The following is a 23262-nucleotide window of genomic DNA, read 5'->3' as shown; positions in this document are numbered from 1 at the left end:
TACACAGAAAAAAAACGCAGACAAATTTAAAACAATTCCATGGTAAGGATTAAAAATGTTTGCGCAAAAAAACGAGTGGCAAGCACGAGGCAGACAAAAGGACATGAGCTCAACAACAAACTGTGTTAACCCGCAAATAGAGTTAGGCCAACACTATGTGTAGTTCATCGAAATGTGAATTGCGGAATGTTTGCTGGCGAAAAAACCAACCAGAGCAGAGAGAGAGAAACAGAGAGAAAGCGAGAGAGAAAAAAAAACAGCGAGCAATGGCAAATTTTTAACCTGAATTACCGAGGCACGGAAGCAAGCTTGTACATGGGAAATGTTCAGGATTTAAGTTTTTTTCTCGTCGTTTTTACTCGATTCACTCTTCGGATTTTTCGCTTGTCTTTTGATTGTTTACTTCGATTTCCGGGAAAATGGCTTGCATGATTCAAACAAATCGGTTTGAGCAATCGCTTTTCATGAAACCATTTTGTATCAAAAACCGCCTAGATTAAATGGGGTTAAAGTTGAGTAATGAAATTCCGTGAAAAAATCGTCTAGCTTACACGTCGTCAAGGAACGTTTCACCTTTGTTTTTAAGCAACATTTCTCGGAAGGCATCCGAAGGGAAAGATTCGTTGATGGTGGTGGTGGTAGTGGTGCTGATTCACGATTTTTTTGCAAATTTTAAGCCGCAAATTCAAAGAACCGTGTACTTTCAAACAACAAACCTGAAATGAGAGCATGATAAAAATCATGCGAAATATCACAAACACACAAAAGTTCCCGTTATAACAGCAGAACAAAAAAAAACAATTCCTGAGCAGGAAAATAGTGTATGAATACAAATGTCTTTTTCTGTATGTGAGGTCGACTATTGAATTTAAACCACAACAAAAACGCCACATTGCATTTTGGTGGAACATTTTGAGGCTCGGCATACACACACACGAGAGAGAGAGGGAGAGATGACGAAAAAATGTTGGACGAAGTAAATGTTTTAGGATAGTAGTTGGATACAAAGCGATGGCTGCAATTACATTTAGCCAGCCGCTCTCTTTCAGTCTCTCGCATCATGCACGTAGAACAATAATGTCTGACAATGACGTTGCTGGTTTCTCTTGCTCTCATTCTATATGAGCACCACGAACACACGACAACGACAACGACGACGACGATGATGATGATGTGATGGTGACGATGAACAATTGTGAAACGACCGCACTTGCTAGTTTATCGTTTGTTTTTTTTCTCTTCCTTGTTAAAAATAACGTGGGCATATAGAAAAAGAGCGTAATGTGAAATCTGACATGATCGAAATTACGATATGCAGTTCGAGCGCGCGCGCGCGCTATCTCAAATTCTCACTGTTCCAAAGGTCTTTTCCGCCACCGCAATAGCCGTAATGTGTGTATTGTTCAGGTCTCCACAGCTCATCTCTTGCTGTAATGCAGTCACAAAAACAACGCACCAAATAAATTACAAATGCTCAAACCGAGAGTAGAAAAAAAGGCGAACAGAGGATGGGTTGGAGAAAAGAGAGAGAATTATGTTTGCTCATCATTTTTCATCCAGGAAAACTGAATAAAATGATAGAACAAAAACGAGATGAAATTTGAGAAAAAAAAAATTGAATTTTTAGGAATTGCGGTGCGGTGTGACTGTTGCCATCAGTGTCGAGGCGAAAATTGAAATGAAATTGAACCTGGCAATGGCTTTGTTACTGCCTCTCGCTGCCTCGTTCTCGTTCGCCATGATGTGATCAAGCATCCATTTACAATGCGTCCTTTTTTATATGTGTGCTGTTGCTCTATCTCGTGTTCTCGCGCTGTCATTTGCTTTCCGGCGGTTTTTGCTTGTGTGTGTGCGTGTGGCTGACAATTGCAATTATGTGTGTGTGAGCGTGGTCACATTTTCGCCGAAAAGACAGGAAGAGAAAAAGGCCAGTAAGTGGCAAATTGTACAGATATAGCAGTAATATTTTTGTGACAGGATGGCATTTATTAGAAATGTGGCAGGCATTTTGTGATGTATATTAATTTACATTTTGTTAATGGCTGTGTTTGTGTGTGTGTGTGTGTGTGTGTGTGTGTAGCATTGTACTACTGATACCGCTGCTGCGTATGTACGCCATGCGTTTTGAAACTTCCTGTCGTCGTTTCCATATCTTTTCATCTGATTTTGGTCGGATGGTATTTTTCATTTCCATCGCGAAAAAAAAACTGTACATTTCTTCAATTCATTTTTTCTGCTTGTCGTTACTTCGGTAGGCAGATGAGAGAGAGAGAGAGAGAGAGAGAGAGAGAGAGCGGGGAAAAACAGGGAAAGCACGAGAAATGAAGAGCGAATGGTATCATGTTAATTTATATGCTTTCTGGTAAATAGCAACAGCAGTAGCATACATCTGGTTTCGAATATTTCATCAACTGACGACAACGGCAACGCACATGACACGAGAAAAAAAAACACGAGTTTATTCCATGAATTGGCGTAACAAAAGAAAATTAAGAGAAAAGAATAGACAAATGAAACCGAATTTTCAATTCGCAACGCATCGTTCACCATCGTTCACCATCGATATTTTTCAACATTTCGATTATATTGACTGTGTGTGTCTGTGTATTACATTATTCGTAACATCGAACAAAAGCCCAAAACCCAGTGATAGAGTTTGTGTGTGTGTGTGTGTGTAAGTGTTCGCTTCACTAGCTTCTGAGCACACTTTTATTTATATCTCCTGAATCAATAGGCTGTCATGGATGTGCTGCTGTTGCTTCATTTCGGTATTTATGCGTGCTTGCGGCACAATACGAGATCAATAAATAAAATCTCTCTCTCGCTCCTCCAAAGTGGAATATATATGGTGTATCGAGGCGAGCGTTTAAAAAAAAAAGAAAAAAACCCAAAAGCTTATGGGATTTCAATCGTGCGCATTTCATTAAAATTTATTGAAGTGATGTGTGGCGCACGGGAGCGCTCGCGCGCGCTTCTATTCGTTCGTTTCACTTCGCATCGCACAACAAAACATAACCTAACAAAGGAAGAACGATATATGCAATGGATTCACATTTCGATTCGGCAAACAACAAGGCCCGGAACGATTGCGGTGCGCGCGATGAACATAAAATACCTGGAATAAAAATAAATTTCAACTAGACAACAATGAAGACAGAATTTTTGGAAAAATAAACATACTGAAGCAAATAACATAAATTACAACGATGGGTTCGGAAATCAACCCTTACACCAAGTAGCAACAGCCGCACCACCACCACCACCACCACCAGCTCTCAATACGATTGCTTTCAACAATTGGAGCGAAACATTCTCACATACATTCGAAATCGAGCAATTTTAATAATCATAAAACACGCCGCAGTTATTATTATCGCTGATTGTTTTCAATTTGGATAGTGGTGGGCAGACAGGCCCTGGCAAGCGTGTTTGTTCAGTTCCAAAATGACCTTGGACCCGGACGGCTTAATAAACTAAAAATGTTGATGCATGTTCATTCAGACATTTTCATGAGTATACATACGTATGAAATGTGGCGTCAAAATCGACTAATGAATGTGTAATCGTCATTTATATTTAGGTTTGTGGTGCATTGCTTTCCATTTGTTATAATAAATTAACTGAAGCCAGCCAGACTGAGCGCGAACACACCAACACACACATGCTGAGCATTGGATCAATTAGCCATTTGGCACAGTAATGAGCAGCACTTGGGTTGCTCTGTGAACCGTACCAGATCCTGACACACATTAATATGTACATTCACATTATCTTTCTGGTTAATAAATCGGAATTTTAGCCAAAATGTATTTTCAAAACCCATCGAGATATCGGAAAAATTCAATGGCTTACAAATGCGAAAGTTCAAGCGCGCTACAGTGTGCATACATATACACAAAAGAACCAAAATCATACGTCTAATTACATTTAATTAGGCAAACGTTACTAGAAGTCATTCGAAGCGGGGAGCAGGGCTAATGTAATTAGCTCGAGATTCAAACTCGATAAATTGCTTCATAATTAAAACGAGTCTAGTATTTTGAGTAATATGCGTTTAATTATGCTTTATTCAGGCAAAACTTTCACTCAAATTACAAACGTTCAGGCCATTGCTGCTCCAATCAATTCCATTATAATCAGTGTTTCGACGTCGATGACTCGTGCGCGCAATTCTCATTAGTCGAAATTGTTGCAATCCCATTTTCGTCTGAACTCCCCGGTCGTTCGTTCTTTATTTATTATTTACTTATATCCATAATTCTGATGGACTGCAATTTTTCGAGCGCCCACGTGCAATTCCAGTTGTAGTACACTAAATATAAATATTAAAGTTCCGTTTCCATGCCGAGATGCTTTCGACATTTCCAAGAATTCTGATTCGCTTTGAATGGCTGCGACGCGCCAGCCAATACGCTTCTATTGCACTCGAAATTTCGTTCATTTGTTTTGACTTTGCATGAATTGCTTTCAGTTGGGATGCTTTTGCCATGCTGTGTTTTTCGTTTTGTTTTTTGGTTATATTTTTTGGTTCCGAATTTCACTTCTGCATTGGCGATGGTGAAGTGCCTTAGTTTTGCCACCTCATGCATGAATAAAGGTATTCCCACCATGTGATTCCCTGTGTTTTTGTTTATTCCGTTTATTGAAAGTGTTTTGTACGTGTGTATGTTGGTTTTTTTTTAGCATTGCTCATTTCATATTGCAAGCAAACATATTTCATTCGTAATGGAATTTTGTTTTTGTTGCACGAGCATCGAAATAAAATACTTGCCATACTCGGGCGGAAAGTCGAAGCAGGGAGTGAGTGAGTGAGAGAGGGAGCGAGAATAGGAACAATCAGAAGGCGACAGAGGCAGTGGTAACGCCAACAAAAAAGTAAATTGCTCACACAAATGTTGTGTTGTGCCGTATGTTGTGTTTGCACAATTTGCCATTTGCCATAATTAACTCTAGTCGCTGTGTGTGAGTTTTTTTTTCTTCATTCGTTTTATGTTGCTCTGGTTTTCATTGTTCTTGGGTACGCTTGACTCATTCTTCATTCGGTCAATTGTTTCTTGTACTCGCTGGCGTTCATTTCATTTCATTTTCTGCAGAACAGGACGCTGCCGTTTGTTGTTGCGACTTCAATGTTTTTTTCGCCCTCTCCCTGAAACTCATCTTACTTGCCTCTGTTCCGAATAGGTGCTTCAGGTGTTGTATATATTTCAGGCGTACACATTCATTTTCTCTCTCGCATTCGTTGCCTTTTTTTTCATTATTTTGGAGCTCGTATTTAGTGGTGCAACAATTATCGTTTTCAATTCTTTTCGCGTGAGCATTTCTCACCCACCGTGGAAGAAAAAACGTACCGCACATCTATCCATTTACTTAGTGTTTTTGCTGCCGCTGTTGCCGTTGTTGTCGTCGTTGCGGTCTCTGGAAGTATTGAAATCTTCCGTATTGCTATTCGTCGTCTACACACTGGTGCAAATTCTGTGCACGTTCCCACGTAATACGAATAACGGTTGGTTTTTGTCACGGAAATTATTATTCGCAGAAATATGAGAAATCTCACCTGCTCAGCGCACTTGGGCTTGAAATACGCGCGCGTCTTGTGCTGGTTTGTCTCGATTTTGACACAGATTTGCATTTGGTGTATGGTCTCTCTCTCTCCACCAATGTCCGTTGTTTTTTTTCTCAATCTTCCTCATCGTCGTCGTGGTGCTTTTTTTCGTCGTCATCGTGGTTGGTCGTGGTCGAAACTGCAACAAAATTCCATTTCGTTATGATTTGTTATTCCGCGTCGCAACTTCTTTCTCTCATTTGCCGTTTGGCTCATTGTAGCCTGAAAGGGAAGCATTGGCACCGTGCGTGGTGGAAGAGTAAGAGAAAATGAAATAGGAAGCGCATAAAAAACGGGTAAAAACTAAATTATTCTCATATCTCCCAGACCAAATACGCTTTCGAAATGAATTTCTCCAGTTTAACTGCTTTGAACGTTTAAAAGTGCCCCGGTGCTAAGGCGAACGAGCGTGTGTGTATGTGAACAAGCGAGAGAGCGATGCTGGCCGAAAAAAAAGAAGGAAAATAATAAAATTTTATGCTCATAAAACGGAAATAGCAATGATACACCTTTCGGTGGCCATGTACTAAATCTAACCGCTCCGGCTTGCGAGCGTCCATAAAAAAACCGGCTCCAAAACATTTACCCACCACTTTGAGCCAGTAAATTGTTTCAATTGCTACAAATATTTTCGCATAAAATCTTTATTTACTCGTTTTTTTTCGCCGTGTTTGGCCGAAGGAATACGGACAACAACAGCAGCTGCCGGTGAATGTGTGTGTGTGTGTATATATATATCGCTGGTATTCGCTCGCAAAATGTTGATGATGATACTAACAACAAAACTAAAAGCGAAATTAAAATAGTTTGCCTGCAAAAATATGCACATGTGTGTTCATGAGCCTCGGTCAGAATATCACAATTTTTAACCAAGAGAGAGATATTGGGAGCACCAGTTTTGCGTTGCATATGCGTACTCTCTCTCTCTCTCATTTTTCCTGGCTCGTTATGTGAGTATGTAATACAGAAATGCCGAACGAAAAACTAACCATAAATTTAATTTTCCGTTATAGTTCGTACTGTCACCTCCTTGTTGCTCACACCACACCACACACAATCCCCATTGAAAGTCATCGTTGTTCATTCAGTCTCTGGCTAAAACGCTTACTTTCGCTCGCTTTCGCTTTTGAAAAGTTCATCGTTTTCCACCGCATTTCCATTTTTGTTTCCACTCACTTTTCGCCGTTCGAATTCCTCTCGGTTCTTTTTTATGATTGTTTTTGTTGTTGGCCACATTTTCGATATGCACACTACTCTCTATCGCCTTCTTTTGCTTGCATTGGAACGTGACGGTGAGCGTCATACCTTTTACGGATGACTTTATTTCCTGGTGCGAACGCTCTATTTTCTCCCTTTCTGCGTCTCTCTTTCACTCTATCTCGTTCGCCGCTTTGCATTCGTGATTGTGTTCGAGTGTTCGTGTATTTTACATTGTAAAAATAGAGCAAACGAATAGTGATGCATTGTTTCATATTCAAATATAGACATTTATTTTGCTTTTCCACCTTTTTTATGTCAGCTTGACTCGCAAATATATTGTTTTAGCTACACGAAACCGAAGCTAAACCGTGTCTCATATTGCTTTTGTTTCTTTTTTGCTCGTTTTTTTCTCTCTCCTCTGTTCGTCTAAATAAAAATAGGATGGATTAAAATTGCTGCAGTTTTTTTATTTGTTCGCTTGGTTTCGGTTTCCTCTTTTAGCACAATCGCTCGCGCCAAATGGGAAAATTTGAAAAATTTGCATTCTCATCAAGTGAGAGAGATAGAGGAAATTGGAATTCCCCCGCATCAAAATGGTGTGCACTTCTTAAATAATATCCGCTAATAAACAAGCGCAAAAACCCATTTTTAATCACCATATGAACGAGAATATTTAGCCCGATGGCAATTTTTTCTCTTCCTTTGCATTGTGAATCGTTTTTATTTTGAAAGTTTTTGTGTATGAGTGTGCACTGTGTGCCGCACGCGCGCGCTCACTGCTCTTATCCCCTTGACATGACTCGGAAATGCAATTTCGTCTCATTTATTTATGGTTGTTAATCAAAATCGTTGGAATCGTTGGCTTGAATCGAAATTGCACTTATCCACTGCATTGTGCAGTAAAAATAATTTGTGCATAATAAATCGTGTATATATGTAGATGACATATATAGTCAAATTTTACAGTTGATCCACTTATTTGAACGCTTGCATAAGTGTACACGAATTTGAGTCGGTAGAATGCTTTCTTGCTCACACTCTCCCTTGCTGTGTTCACCTAACTCAATGCAATACAAACACGAATTTGTTCCCTTTTTCCAACACAAATCTGCTTCGACTCCAGAAATGGGAAAGAAAAAAAGGAGTTAAACAATTCGAGTGTTTGCATTTTGTGAAAAATTGAAAAAGTTTATTGAAAAATTTAAGAATGGAAAATTACGGAGCGTGTATAATTTTCGTTATATGTTGACTCGAATTCCTATGGCAAAAAAGCGGCATACTCGAGTCGAGATAAGTGCAAGAACACTGATAAAGATGAGCTACATTTTCATTATATTCCGAATTGAATACACAAAGTTTGGAAATATCAGAGCATGTGCATTTACAGACACGCTCGCCGTGCACACATATCCACATGTGTTTTTATTTATATTACGTGAACTTTTGAAGGTACTTGACAGTTTCTTCGTGATATGCAGAGCGAACAAACTTATGAATAATTAAGGATTCATATCGGAGCGAAAAGCAAACGGACGACATATTTCGCTGTGAAACGAGAGTTCGTTAAAAAAAAGCCAAACGATTCATATCTAAAATTTTGAGAAACAGACATAACCCATTTCGGAAATAAGACGAAGAGAAGAAAAAACGAAAACTCAATATCTGCTTAAAATTTTTCGACAGTGCATATGCAGTAACTGCAAAGTCATTTTTTGTACGTCTCTCTTCTCATTATAAATGAAAAACTTTTACTGTTGCAAAGTAGTTTGAAATAAATGAACTTAATTTGATAGTTATTTGATCAAAAATCACAGATAACATTTACCATTTGCCGTTTGTTGATTTTTCTATTGCGAGAGACAATGTCTGCTGCATTATAGTATGTTCGTGCCGACATTCACAAATGAAAATAATGCTCAGCATTGCTACTGAACTGCAACAATCAACATATGTAACAATGGGTCGCATTTCATTGTATATTTTTACAATTTTTTTCGTGCTTTGTTTGCCCGTCAATTATTTGGAGCTAGATTTTTATGTGTGCATATCGTGTCGCGTCACTTATATGAAATTCACTCGATTCGATAAACAAATATCTAAATAAATTAATTTTCTTCATTTCACTCATACTTTTTTCTCTCTTCTTTGTTCATTACAGCGCCCAACCGGAAATACACTAGCATTATGATGTTGTACAGAAATTTGACGCGTGGCAAATGTGTGATTGTTGTACTATTGATATGGTGTCGATTAATCGGTCAAAATATTATCGGTGTCAATTGTAATTTTAATCATTTTCATAATATTTTGATGCGAAACACTTTCCCCTGTGCCATTAATTCGCTGTGCATGTGTACAAATGCTGGCAATGGAACGCATTCGTACAAAATTAGCTGTCACGATGTTTGGTTTTATAAATTTACAGGTAAGTCGGGAATGCCATTTAATACGCTTTTTTCTTACGAATATAGAGTAATTATGCGATTGAGTTGAAATGCTTTTCAAAGGAAAAAACTAGTTTACTTAAAAAGTAGTTCGTTTTGGAAAGAAAGTTCAATTTTTTTCAACTCCAAATTTGTTTGTTCGAAATTTCAAGTAACTTTAACTCAAGTTCTCGCAATGAAACTCAATTAGCTGACTGAATTCAAAATTTTTCGCGATGAAATGAAATTTTGGGAAAATCGTCCACATATCCATGTGTATGGAGAAAAAAATGGTAGCTGTTGAGGTAATTTATGCGATTGCAATGATGTTTAGTTTGAGTATTGAGTTCGGTTGATACTCGGTGAACCACAGACAATTCCAGCCCCAATGGTTGGTGTGAATATTTCCGTTCAGGTAGAATATATATTCATATTGTGCAGAAATTCAAGTTCAAATCGCGTTGTTGGTTTCACGGTTGCCAAGTGCATCATCAACAACAACAACGGAAAAAAAAATTTGTCGCAAATTTTCCGACGAAAGCAATCATTTCAACACATGACATACCAGTTTTCAAGTGTACGATGGGTTCTTCTAAAAGACTCATTTGAAATCATTTGGGAGCATAATCGACTTAATTCCCGGTGTGTACATGAGTGGTGTATGTGTGTTGAGAAGTATCCGCCATGAATTCTCATTCGTTGCAGAATCATTTACTTGTTGTGACTTAGAGTTCATTATGTTTCGTAATCATAATTAAGTTACCTCATATTTTCTTGATGCGATTTTGCTGATAGGAAACGCGCCACATATTCATGTGAAGCGTCAAAAAATATTGAAACATTTCCATCGCATTTTTTTCCCGTCTCTGTCGTCCTTTTTGCTTTGCGTGTTGAATACGTGCGAGCATTCATAAACACATACATACACACACACTTCCTTGTAGCAGCATCACATGCAAGAAGAGTTAGACAAGTGAGTGAAAAGACACACACACACACACACACATTCATTCTCATTCGCACAATCACACAAACAAACGGTAAAGAAACTCAAACAAAACGGATTCATTAGCATATGGAACATGTTATAAATAGGTTGACGCTAATTAAGCCGCAATACGAAAAGTTTTTCGGTTTATTCACAAATAGACGTGCTCAGTGAACACTTTAAGACGAATGCAAAGACGACATAAGCTCGATAAAAACACACTGCCGACAAAAGTTAAGGAAGGAAAGAGGCAAAAAAGAAGTGAACAACATCATGGAAGTTAGAGCTCGATGCATAATACACGATTTGCGATGGCCGGAGAAAAATGTATATGGGAGAGTGTGTGTATGTGTATGTGTATGTGTGCGTTTAGAGAGAGAGAGAGCGCCAAGGGAGAGGTACCGGCTGAACAGCCAATTTACGAAATTACGGTGGATTACAAGGCGACTTACGGTGAAGCAGATTTTGGGGGATATTTCATTTTCAAATATTTTAATGACGCCACTTAAAGTGTGCCTAACATTTCTAATTTGCTGAAAGCATAATTTCTTCATTCGTATGCCTGCACTCACTTGCCACGCACAACGTCTTTCAGTTTGCTGCGTAGCTCATTTCGTTTGAAGTGAAATACATCAACATGATGCCGCATAAAAATTCAAGGACTTGACAACTCATTTAATTTTGTTTACGACCACAACCGAACGGCAGAGAGAGAGAGAGAAAGCAAGAGCATAAGGCATCAAAAAGCCCAAGCTGAAGCTATAGCCCACTCAACATATTCCAAAAACATACCGCAATGCTTTAAGCAAGAGCCCAAATGCATGTGTGTGTATGGTAACAAGTGGTTGACTTTTAATAACGATTCAAAAAGCCGTTAAAAGCTCATATTTCGGTATCTCGGACCGAAACATTTTCATTTGGTCATTTGGCGGAAAAGGGCCAGGTTTTATCAGTTTCAACACAAGGTTTTATCGTTGCAAAATACCAACATCAGCGTGGTTTTTGCACAATTTCACGAAAAACCTTCAACTCATCGCAACTCGAGCACATACACTGTGCACAACCCATACATACGTTTGCCTTGGATGAGAATTACGATTTGCAAAGGCGAATCGCTTGAATCCACTTGATCGTTTAACAGTGAAGATCGGTGTGTTTCAGGGTGCCTCGAGTGCTTATGTGATGCGTCATAACTCGGGTGAGTTATAAGTGTCATTAAATCTATAAGAAGAAATATGTAAATGAAGCAAATGGGTTGTTGCATCGAAATGCGAAACTATAACTTTTTTGGTAGGAAAACGGGTGTCGCAGTCAAAGTAGAAGTACCCCATCACCACTATCACCACCACCATAGCCATCACACAGCAGCATATGTGCGTCTGATATGTGTGTGTGTTTTGTCGTCGCTCTCATGATTTCCTTAATAAAATATTCCATTGAATATCATAGCAAGCCATAATTATAAGTCAAAGTCATGTATTCTGGCAATAATAATAAGTAAAATGCTGCACACGCTCGTATACACATCAATGCCACCGCCAACATATATTACACACACACACATACGTACACTTGTTCCGGTGAGGAGAGCGCAAAATAGATTCGCTTTTATCGTGCAATTTAATTTTATAACGATTTTAGCAACTGAAATGAATATTAATATGAGAACCGAAGTGGATGGTAGACGTTGTTGATTCAGCCAAATGAACACTTCTTCGGCATACAAACAGGGAGAGAGTGAGGAGATGCCATCACCGCCTCCACCACTGCCGTCGACATCATCGTCTCGCATCCCAATAACGTTTGTTTTCCATGCGAAACGAGGCATCCCTCACTCAATCACACACACTCATCCTCTATCTCTCTCTCCGTTCCACGATGTGAGAACAAAAGAAGTTTACGAACAAAGAATTTTATGTCGTCGTCAAGTAGAAGTTTATTTACTATCCGAGGAGTGAAAAACGGCAAAATATGTTCTGCTCATTAAATGCGCTACGACATTTTCATATACCGTATAAGCGCATTACAATTAGTCAGGGGCTTCATGCTACTATGCCTGTGCGCCTTACTCAAACACTCGGCAGAGTGTGTGCAATAGTAGAAGGCTTTTGTAAACGAAGCGTTCATTTTACCGAATGGTGTGCTCATTCACAAATTGCATGTGATATTGCATGGGCTAAATGCGATCATTTCACTGTTTTCGACTGCCGACAATTTCCCTTTTGTCACAAACCAATTTCCAAGACGAAACCACTCAATTTCTCTTTCTATTTCTTTCACACATCGAATACGTGTTTTACTCCTTTGCTCTTCGTTAGAGTTAACTGCCGTGCTTGGTGTGTGCACTGACTGTGTTTGTGGGAGGGAGGGTGAGACTCTGACAAACTCTGAAATGAAGTTGAATTTTGGGTAAGGCAATGCACAGAGAGAAATGAGCGTCATAAATGTCGAAAAGGCTGTCGAATCGAAATGCAAAAACCACTATCGTTCGTTGTCGTTGTCGTTGTCGTAGTCGACATGTTTCCTTTTGGTATCTCGAACATTTTGCCGATAAAATTCGGAAATATTTTCCAAATGGAAAATGAAAACGAGCATTATGTGGCATATGACTTGATTTGAAATCGTCACACATATACATACACGTTCGTTGAACAAAAATGAATTTCATGTTTATTTGAGGCGACAGCATGGCATTCGATATATTTAATGGCGTTTATTTTATAGATATAATTCGACTCTTTTTTTCCACACTCGACTCTCTCGCATATTTACGGCCCCCGCTTTTCTTTCCATTTGCCACTTTTATTTACATTCAATCGCAAAATGATTGGACGATGGCACCATGGGATCGAAATCTATCAACGAAGCACGACTAATACGTCGTTTACGATGTGTGTGCGTGTGAACAAATGATTTGAATTTCCAAGATGGCATCAAAAGCACTGAATGAAAATCATTAAAACGTAAAGTTGTGTGTGTGTGTTTGTTTTGTGTTGAATCGACCTACCGTAAAGTTTCTTTTCTTTTTCCCATAAATTCGCTTCGATTCGTTCAACTCGACCATTGAATTGAAATGCGTGCAAGCGACGGCAGCTTTAAAAAAAATGTCGAAAATAACACGAAGAAATTGCCACGCTTCCGACCGAATAAGAAGCAGCAAGCATAGAAATGTCTTGGCGAGAAAAGAACTTCGAAAATGGGCTGGAACTCGTTGGCCGGATGTATGGAGTTAACATATGACTTTATGATATGGCCGCGGAGTGTTTAGATGGCAGTGTGTTTAGGGACAGACATAAATCAAATTTCACTCCAAATGCCTCCCCGTTTCGTCCACCTCGCACATTGACTCATGGACAGAGCACGATTTGACCACAAACCTAACGACAGACTCAAATCGCAGCCCATATTTATAAATGTGAATAAAAAGTTGAAATAGCGCAAATAACCGTAGCGATAACCATAAAAAGGGTAATAATTATAACCAAGATTATACTTTCAACAGGCCATGTCACAGCGAAAAAAAAGAGAAACGCTCGAGAGAAAGAGAGAGGGAGAGAGAGAGAGAAAAATGGTGAAAAGCGACCATTCAATGAACTTAAGTAACATATTTATGGGTTTTTGTTTGCGCTTTTCTACACATTTCAGCTCACATTTACCATCGTATTGCCCGACGCAAAGTTGAGACATAAATCTGCATATTGTGACCCGTAAAAAATTTACAAGAATCAAGTACAAAATTGCCATAAATAGGATTCGTCGCAGCTTGAATTCAATTTGGTTGCATTTTAATTTGGCTCATTAAAGCCCATATTTTGCGAAATGAAGGGCTGGCATTTTTGACCCGGTTCAATGTGTTAGCCGTTAGGGTAGTCGTGCGTGTGTTATTCATGTGCAAATGCAATTTGTGAGCAATCCGGTATAGGGTTGAACAACACAGCTATGGGCCTTGTTTGTTAAACATCAGCATCGTACATAATTTTACCACACATCGTACGTGATGAATAAAATGTGACTCTTTCTCTCCTCTTTTTTTCACTCGATCGCTCCCTCTCTTCTCTCTCACACTCTATCTTTCTCACAGAAGCGCACATTTACCATTTATCGAAAAACATTGCCATTTTTCACATTAAAATTTATATTAATTTTGACGCATGAAATTGGTTTAAAACGGACGGCATTTAACAGAAAATAATTAAAACTAAACCAATTTCAGTTGGGCTGAAGTAGGCGGACGGTGGAGCGCGCGCGATATATTTATTATTTTCAAATTAGGTTATGTAATAAACATGTATAGTGTGCACTGAACGAGCATTGTCGATGAGCGACGCATTACTTTGCGGGTGCTGCTGATGGTGTTTTTCCCTACAATTCCTGCGAATTTCAACGTGTTCCATTGTAGGAGCATGTAATTATGATCGTTATTTATTATTGAACAACGCAAGAACTGAAATTGATGGCTTCGAATTCTCGACCTCTAAACATCGTGTGCATATCATTGTGACGTGCGGGCACGTTCAAACGCAATAATAGAAACTCAAAAAGTTCGTTCTCTATTTTCGTTACAAACTTACAAATTTGCAACACATTCTGCGCGATAGCGAGTTTACATATTGAATTGCGTCGGGTGGCTGAGTGAAATCAAATTATGGAAACACATTCACAAACACAAAGAGACAATCACATGCACGCGACCATGCTCGCATTCATTCCAATATGTTCGATTTTGTATCTATTAAATTCGCATTCAGATTAACGACGAAGAGCCACAACGACTGAGCGATGTTATAATTTTCAAATGAACATGTTCGTTCTTGCATGCTCCATCCCACAAATCTACGTTTCCGGTGATATGTTTGTGGCGCGTATCGCATAGATTCATATTGAACACGTTGATTTATTGATTCGGTAGTGGGCTAAAATGGTCAACGAATATTTGAATTTCGAAATGTTACATTCTATTTCCTCTTTGGATCCCTCTCTCTCTCTCTCTCTCTCTCTCTCTCGCGCGCGCGCTTCGGTTGACATAAGCTTGGTGCACCAATATGTAGAAAAAAAAACGATCTATTCGAAACTTTTTATCACAAGCTCTACATGCACACACACACCGCCAAAAAAATACGATTTTACTAATCTCGTTTAACTTTGTCGTTTTTATTTCGCTTGGTGGTTGATTCTATTTTGCCCGCCACCAAGTTAGAACATACGCAGTAAATTGTATAAACTTTACGAACAGCCGTGCGCGAGCGCTCCTCCAATGAATACATTTCAGTATTTGCAAGCTCAAAACTTCTTTTTGGTGCACGTATTAATTTGCAGTTAGTTTTTCTGGCTTGTGACTGAAGAGCTCGTTCTGCGTACATGCCACATAAAATACGCCAAAACGTTTGTCTATCTAACGACAATACAATGAACCTGGTAACCTGCTTTGGGCCGACCGACGGTGACGGCAACATTACAATCCATGGGAAATTGAAATAGTTAGGCGAAATTGGTATGAAACAAATTGTGTTCCGACAAACACCAATAAAAACATACAAACGACAGTGGCAGCAGAGAGAAAAAAATGCCAAATTTTCGGATATCACATTTATTACAGACAGCCTGTCATAGATTCATTTCGTTTCATACGGAGTTCCCCATGTGCACAGCAGACACATAAAGAACAAAGCACACAGCCACACGCCTCGTTCCCCTCGCAGTACACAACCGCCACACACTTACACACACACACATGATTTCAATTCATTTTCGAATTGAATTCAAGGCAACTGTGCCACATAGACACATTCATTGAACGAGAATGAGAGAAAAGGAGAGAGAGAAAAAGAGCGAAAAAGAGATCACGCGCTCACAAAGCATTCCACACAACATTTTCGGTTATTATTTATTGCCACGCTATTGCCATTTCACATTAAAACTAATATTTCTCCTGACTAATTTCTACCGAGTTGAATATTAATGGCATTCAAAAATCGTAATTTATATCATACAATGAAATATAATGCTTAACATGATATTGCTTTTTCGACATACGAGATCGAATGCGATGTGAGTGTGTGTGTGAGCAAGTACTATGTGGTAACTCATTTCCATTCACTTCCACTATTGTTTACTCGAGAAAAAAAAAACTAGTATTTACGTGAGCCAAAGTAATATAGAGAAATTGGAATGTTGAACACAATTTTCCATGAAACTTGTTCGCTGCATGGCTTCGGTTTTGCGTGAATTTTGATTGTTTTTTCTATTTGGTTTTGCTCCTGTGACGCAATTTCCATCAGATTCTATGGATTCATTTGGCTGAAATTTTCACCGATTCATTGAACCGTTTTCCACGAAAACTCTGTACGAGTTTTTGCTTTTGATTGCAACGGTTCAATAAAACAGTAAATTAAATAGAAATTCATATTAATTTGAAAACATAAAATATATTAATAAATATTTTTCATTTTGTCATTTGATTGAAATGAACCGTTGATATTAATGCCCAATGGCAAAACGCGTATCAATAAAAAAAATAATCACAATTTGATTACCGTGTTCGAATTAACAGTGATTAACTTCATTGCATTCTCATTACTATAGCCAGCTTCAACGCATCGCAGTCGTTTTTTTTAATTTATCTAAAAGTAATGATCAACTTAATCATGTAATAAGCTTCGTTTAATTTGTTTCAAAGTATGCGTCGAGTGCATGAACCAATTCGATGTGGTCGCGCGAAAAATATTGACATTTTCAGTGAGCCGAACTGAATTCAATTTTAATTTACTTGCCATGGTTGATAAAATGATGGTATTGGTTCGAAATACCTGAAAGGACCTCAATTAACATTTAACAAGGCATTGCATTTCAAATGATATTGATGTTGCCAGATTCTACATTTATAATGCCAATGACACATGCCAAAGAATCTGTCTATATTTTGAGTGGAATATTCCAACAGAATAGCTTGATAGATAGGTATGAAAAATAATTGCTTGGACTCAAATGAGGAATTACTTCTATGAAAAATTACCGGAAATGTCACTCACTGGAGAGAAACTCCAACATTTTGTGAACAGGTATTAAAGAGCTTTTCAACTATGCCACACTAGAACAAAGTAAATATTCGACGAACGAAAAAAAACAACTTTCAGTGAGTTTGCCGAGCAACTATAGTTGTGGCCATTTCATTTTGATGAATTACGACAATTTTAGAACTCCCGTCAAATTTTCGATATTAATCTATCAATCAAATGTGACATATTTTATGAGTATGAATTACAAATCTCTCCATCGGTTTGAATGAGTGGCATCGCACCTTTAGTGAGACAGACTGCCGTATACGGTGCTTTTTGCTTTTCATCCAAATGTTCGTTGTCAACACAATATTTTGGCTTCACAACATATATTCGAACGTATTTGGTACATTTTGGATGTCTGTTTCAAAGAGCATCGAATTCGACAAGACAATCAGCTTTCAATCATCATTTTGGAAATATGTCAAATCGGCCGGGAATTATTCATCAATAGGTTTGGTACCAGTTCATTTTCAGCAATAATAAGGATCGATATTTCTGTACATTTAGGACTCTCGAATGATGTAATTGTATGTAGTAGACAACGAGTGATGAATAAATTCATTTCGATAATTATCTAAATTAATCATAATTAAACTCTTTTAATTTCTAACAATTTCGATTATTGGACTGAAGCCGAGCCACTTTTCGACATCACATTAAATGTTTAATGTCAAAGCATTTCCAATTGATACAACGAATCATTCCGTAAAATTGCTTTTTCTCATTTTCTCTTTTGTCAAATCCTTTTCTTCCGCAGAAATACTTCAAAACTCCATAAAATATGTAGAAATGTCGCGAAACAATCTGCAATGCATCGATGACGAGACGTTCCAAGGTCTCCAGCTGGATTCGCTGAAACTCATCGACAACAATATCCAGTATTTTACGGAGAAATGTTTCAAGTAAGTAATTTCGATTATCGATTTCTTTTTGTGTGTCCCGTGGTTGTTGTTGTTATTGTTGTTGTTTTTGTCGTCGTCGTTCTGCCCCAAATTCCGACCGAATCCGACGGATTGAAATCGTATCAATAATTTATTGGTAAAATTGATTGAAAAATTTCTTAATAAATTTATGCATCAGTCTTTTTCTTTTTCGACTGGACATAAGTCGTTGGCAGCACGTGTCACTCACTCGCTCGCTGGTCGAAACTTCGCTCTTCCGATAACGATGACGACGAGCAAATACATATTTATTTCCATAAAAACATTAACCCTCTAATGCATACAACCGCCTCTAGACGGGCAACATTTGAACGCCTGTAGAACGTAACCCGTGTGAAAAATTTGTGACTGACTAGCCAGCCGCCCAATTTCGGACTTTTTGGCTGACTATCACTGACTAAAAGTGATTATCTCGAACAAAATATTCGACTGTAGTCAACTTCAGTTATAGTCATCTAGTAGCCAAAAAGTCCGAAATTAGACGGTTGGCTGAAAGAATAACTAAAAGTGAATTTTTATTCGTCAATGTTTTCTCTTTATTTTTGTCTTTGGCAATATTTGTCTATGTAGTATGATTGTAAAGTTATAAACAAAAGTGTGTGCAAAAACAAAAATAACCTCAACTTTTTTCGTGCTTTCTGACAGATGTACTAAATTGAATGTTTTCGATGTCGCCATCTGGTTGGCGATACTTGTATCTTCTCGCACGGTTCTGATGAAGATTTTATTTATTGTTTATCCAATTTTATACAAAATCACTTTTTCATTCATAAACACACATAAGAGTGAAAAAATTTGTCATCATCAAGTTTAAAACACGGCACGATGAATAAAATCTTCATCAGAACCGTGCGAGAAGATACAAGTATCACCAACCAGATGGCGACATCGAAAACATTCAATTTAGTACATCTGTCAAAAAGTACGATTCATTGCTATATCAGGTATGATACTCTTTGACAAAATAAATTATTCGAACTTCAAATTAGACACATTTTTGACACTTCTAAACAATGGATTTGATTGTTCTCTGATTTATGTCAATCGCTTTTCCTGACTGAACCATGAGGGATCCAGGATAACGAATATTTTTTTAATTATCTATGGCCAAAAATTAACCAAGTACCAGTACTCCCAGCCCTAGGAAGAATTAATCTATTAGAGGGTTAAGTATAAATTATTCCGATTGAAAGTTCGTTCATTGTTTATCTTTCGGGCGCTGGAGTCGTGAAAGAAAAGAAAAAGGATAGAAAAGAACAGAGGGCACGTACGAAAAAAAAACTTTTGATTCTGTTTATTCAATTTGGTTTCCGATGGTAAGAGCGAGTGAGCGAACGAGTGGGAGTGTGTTTGTGAATGGAATGGATGGCATCGATTCAAATTCTACTTCACATCACACCGGTTGGACGCTAAAATCCATTTTATGTTATCGTTTTATGTTATTAATTGTGTTTTTGGCATAGATTCCGTTTCCGATTAACCGGTGAATATGAATAAAGCACATCCGTGCCATCGAACAACAGCAACAACAGTGCCGCCACATTTCGATTCCTCCGAAAGTTTATTTAGATAGGCGTCAGGCCATACTTTGCTAAATAACTAAACAATACAAACAAACACCCCGAGAAAGAAAAAAAAATGCGATGAAAAAGCATTCGGTTCCATTCAGGCAGTTTCGATGTGCGTGTTGTTTCGATACATTTTCTTGAGCAAATACACGTACACGCACTCACAAAATGTGCACCAGCCCTCATTCCACCGCCGAAAATTATTTCGCAGCTACAGAGACGAGAAAGCAAAATATTGTTCTCCTTACTTGTTGTACGCTTTCCAATTCTTCTTCTTCTTTCACATCTTGTGTTTGGCTGGTGTGGTTTTGCTACCTTTCTATGTTTTTCCTTTCGATTATCGCAGTCAACATCGATGTATTATTTATTTAATTTTCACTTGGATGTTGATTTAACCTTGCAGCCGTTTTTGCCATTGTTTCTGTGCAAGACCAGCTAGTAAGTAAAGAATGAACGAACAAGTGGGTGAGTGAGTAAATGTGCGCGCACGTTCATTTTCATGCTGTTAGCATTTATATTTGTTTTGCTAAACACAAAGTGGAATATACGTTACCGTTCACTTTTTTTTCGGTGCTTCTTTCCTTTGTTCGCTTCACATTTATGGTGATGGCATATTCTTATACGCTCTTCACTGCTTTCGAATCTCCAATCAAAATAACTCTCAATTCATTTCGGTGCGGTTGCCTTTGTTCAACTGTTTTTTTTCTGTCTCCCTCTCCCTTGCTCATCATGGTTTCGTGCCATCGAATTTCTCCTCGATTGAAATAATGTAAATAAAAAAAACATGAAAAAAACATAACCGAAACAAGAGCCACAACAAAAAAAGACATTTTTGTCGTTATCGATTTCCTTTTATTTCCAGCTCTCGCAGTTTTTTTTTCTTCTTTCTCGTTCATGTGCAAATATTTCGTATTGTGCGAACGAACGAATATGACAGCAGCCCGTATGTACTACTCGTTTGCCTATGAAGGCAAGTAAAGTAGGCAAAAATGGGAAAAATTATATGCTTTCAGAAATTCTATTGATTTTGTGTCATGAATACAAATATGTACATTAAATAAACTTGTTGTTAACGTCAACATTGACAATAAATGATTAAAATGCCTACGAAATTGCGATAAAATTAGAATGCGATGCGCGCGTAAGAAGGTGTGAGTGAGATGGTTGAGAAAAAAAATGAAAGTGACAAAAAATAAATAATGAAAATCGTTGATGAAAAATTGTAACTCTCGGTCATGTGTCGGATTCTGATTGAAAGATGGGAGACGGAGAGGGCGCCGACAAGAAAAAAACACTCCAAACGAAGCAAACAAATTGAAAATCAAAATACCGATTGGTGCCTGATGTCATCCTTTTCTGAGCCCTTCGGTTACTTTTGACGTAGTGTCGTCGCATGCAGTGTATTTGCACAAGTGCTTCGCTAATTGCAGAGATTATGTCAGTATTTCATCGTCAAATAAATTGAATAGATTGCGTTGGAACGGGAAGCCTGTGTCTCTTGCACAATATGCCCCACTGATGGATTATATTTTATTTATCGAATACGTGAAGCGATTTTTACTTGATTTATAATCGCTGTCGATCATCATTGGCATACGCACATCATTGCGTGCGCGCGCACTCCATCGTACACAAAAATGTTTCATTCTTCAATTTTTCAGCGTGTTCGTTGCGTACATTTTTGTTTTGTTATTTACTTTGGCATTGTCAGAGAGAGAGAGAGAGAATGAGAGAGAGAGAGAGAGAGAGAGAATTCAAACAATAAATTGATTGAAATAAATTTTGACCGAGCAGACGGTGAAAATTTAATCCGGATTTTATTTTGGGACATTTTCATGTTTGTCGAAGCAACCTTCTCTACATACATTTATTTTTTGTTTCTCTCAGGCGCACGCACATGAATTATAAATCGGTTTGTGTACGAATTTTTCAGCGAGAGGAAAATAAATGAAGGAGAATAATTCCCGGTGATTTTATTTTTTCATGCGCTAAATACGGGCAAATAATCGCTGTTTTTGTTCCCAAATACACACAGAGATAAAAAAATATGCTCGCTTCTATGTGCTTTTCACTGTTGTTGTTGCCATCGTTTCTTTTCCATTCAATTAATACCAATTTATTTGTTCGGCTTTGTTGTAATAATTCCGCTTTTCATAATCAATCAATTCGCACACAGTGACGCAAATACCAGCAGCTAGAGATAGACACACTACAAACAATTACCGGGTCATTGAATAGTATAAGCGCGTCTCGCACCATCTCCGATCCCTCGTGCTCCAATCTCTCACACACTTTAACTCTCTACGAAAATGCGACTATTTTTCTCCGTGAGCGCATTTTTCTATTTACGACCAATAACTGATGTGACATGTCGCATCAATTCAATTTATTGAACGGCAGAGCAGATCCTGCACACAGATTACACGTACACACAAGTTCTAATAAACAAATCAACAAGTAATTATAACAATTGATGCGCAATTCGTCTCTCTTCGCAAAACACACACATATTTCATGCATGATAACGGCCACGGCCTACGTTGGCTTGTCAAATAAAAATATCATAATTGCATATGTCGTTGCTTACTGATGAGATATCTTTCACACATGCCATTTGTCTTCAGGCAGCTTTTGTTTAATAACATTTGGGACTGTCAAAGAAAACAACACATTCTCTCTCTCTCTCTCTCTCTCTCTCTCTCTCTCTCTACCGCTGTGAATAGAGATGAAAGAAGAAACAATTTCTATGTACAAACCTTGATTGAGAATGGTTTGAGTGAGAAAGAGAAAGATTTTTTACGCATGTGTTCGATTGCGCAATGCCTCAAGATGCCGAAATATTTGATTTTCGAGCAAATGCTATAAATCATTCTCTTTATCCCACACACTGTTCGCCTCTTATCAACGTTAATTTTCACCGTTTATGGAGTTTGACAGAGAGTGCAACGCAACGGGCGACGTGAAAAAAAATTCGGAGACTTGCTCCCAAAAGACACAGAGCGAAAGGAAAACAGAAAGAGACAGAAGCTACGGAAGAGAGATAGAGAACACAAGACAGTGAGATGGAAACAATGCGAAAAAAAGCGAACGAACGAACGAAAGGCGGTTAATATTTCACGCGTTAAACCCGTCATCGGGATTAAAGAATCGATAAAAGCTTCAAAACTGTGTGGCGTTTTGTGTGTGTGTTCGTTGCTGCGAGGAAATATGAAAATTCCAGCGATTTTTATTGAATTTTCAATATTAAATTCCATTCATCTGTGTTTTTTGTGTGCTTAGCCCATGGGCCTATACGGTTTATATCGATCCATCGTCTCTATGCACAGCATGGCATCAATTCACTTATCACAATACTCTCTGTCTCGTTCTACTTTCTCTCTCACACTCGCACACACAAATCCAATACCATTATTTTCATCACTGATATATAAATGGAGGGCAAAACGAAGAACAACGACGATCACGATGACGATGACGACAAC

General features: G+C 38.2%; 1 protein-coding gene across 1 annotated transcript in view; it reads left to right on the top strand.

Annotated features, from left to right (window-relative positions):
- Positions 1–23262, top strand: part of LOC129567055 (chaoptin) — an 81130-nt gene that overhangs the window by 40810 nt on the left and 17058 nt on the right. Inside the window, exons 2-3 of the mRNA XM_055443586.1 lie at positions 8961–9227; positions 18029–18173. Of these exons, the coding sequence (XP_055299561.1) occupies positions 8987–9227; positions 18029–18173 (386 nt within the window). The 5' untranslated portion in view covers positions 8961–8986. The remainder of the gene's footprint in view (positions 1–8960; positions 9228–18028; positions 18174–23262) is intronic.

The sequence above is a fragment of the Sitodiplosis mosellana genome, unplaced genomic scaffold, assembly GCF_009176505.1.
Source record: "Sitodiplosis mosellana isolate CC-2019 unplaced genomic scaffold, AAFC_SMos_1.0 Smas_scaffold_5, whole genome shotgun sequence".
Classification (NCBI taxonomy): Eukaryota; Metazoa; Arthropoda; class Insecta; order Diptera; family Cecidomyiidae; genus Sitodiplosis; species Sitodiplosis mosellana.
This window is presented reverse-complemented; position numbering and strand designations above follow the sequence as displayed.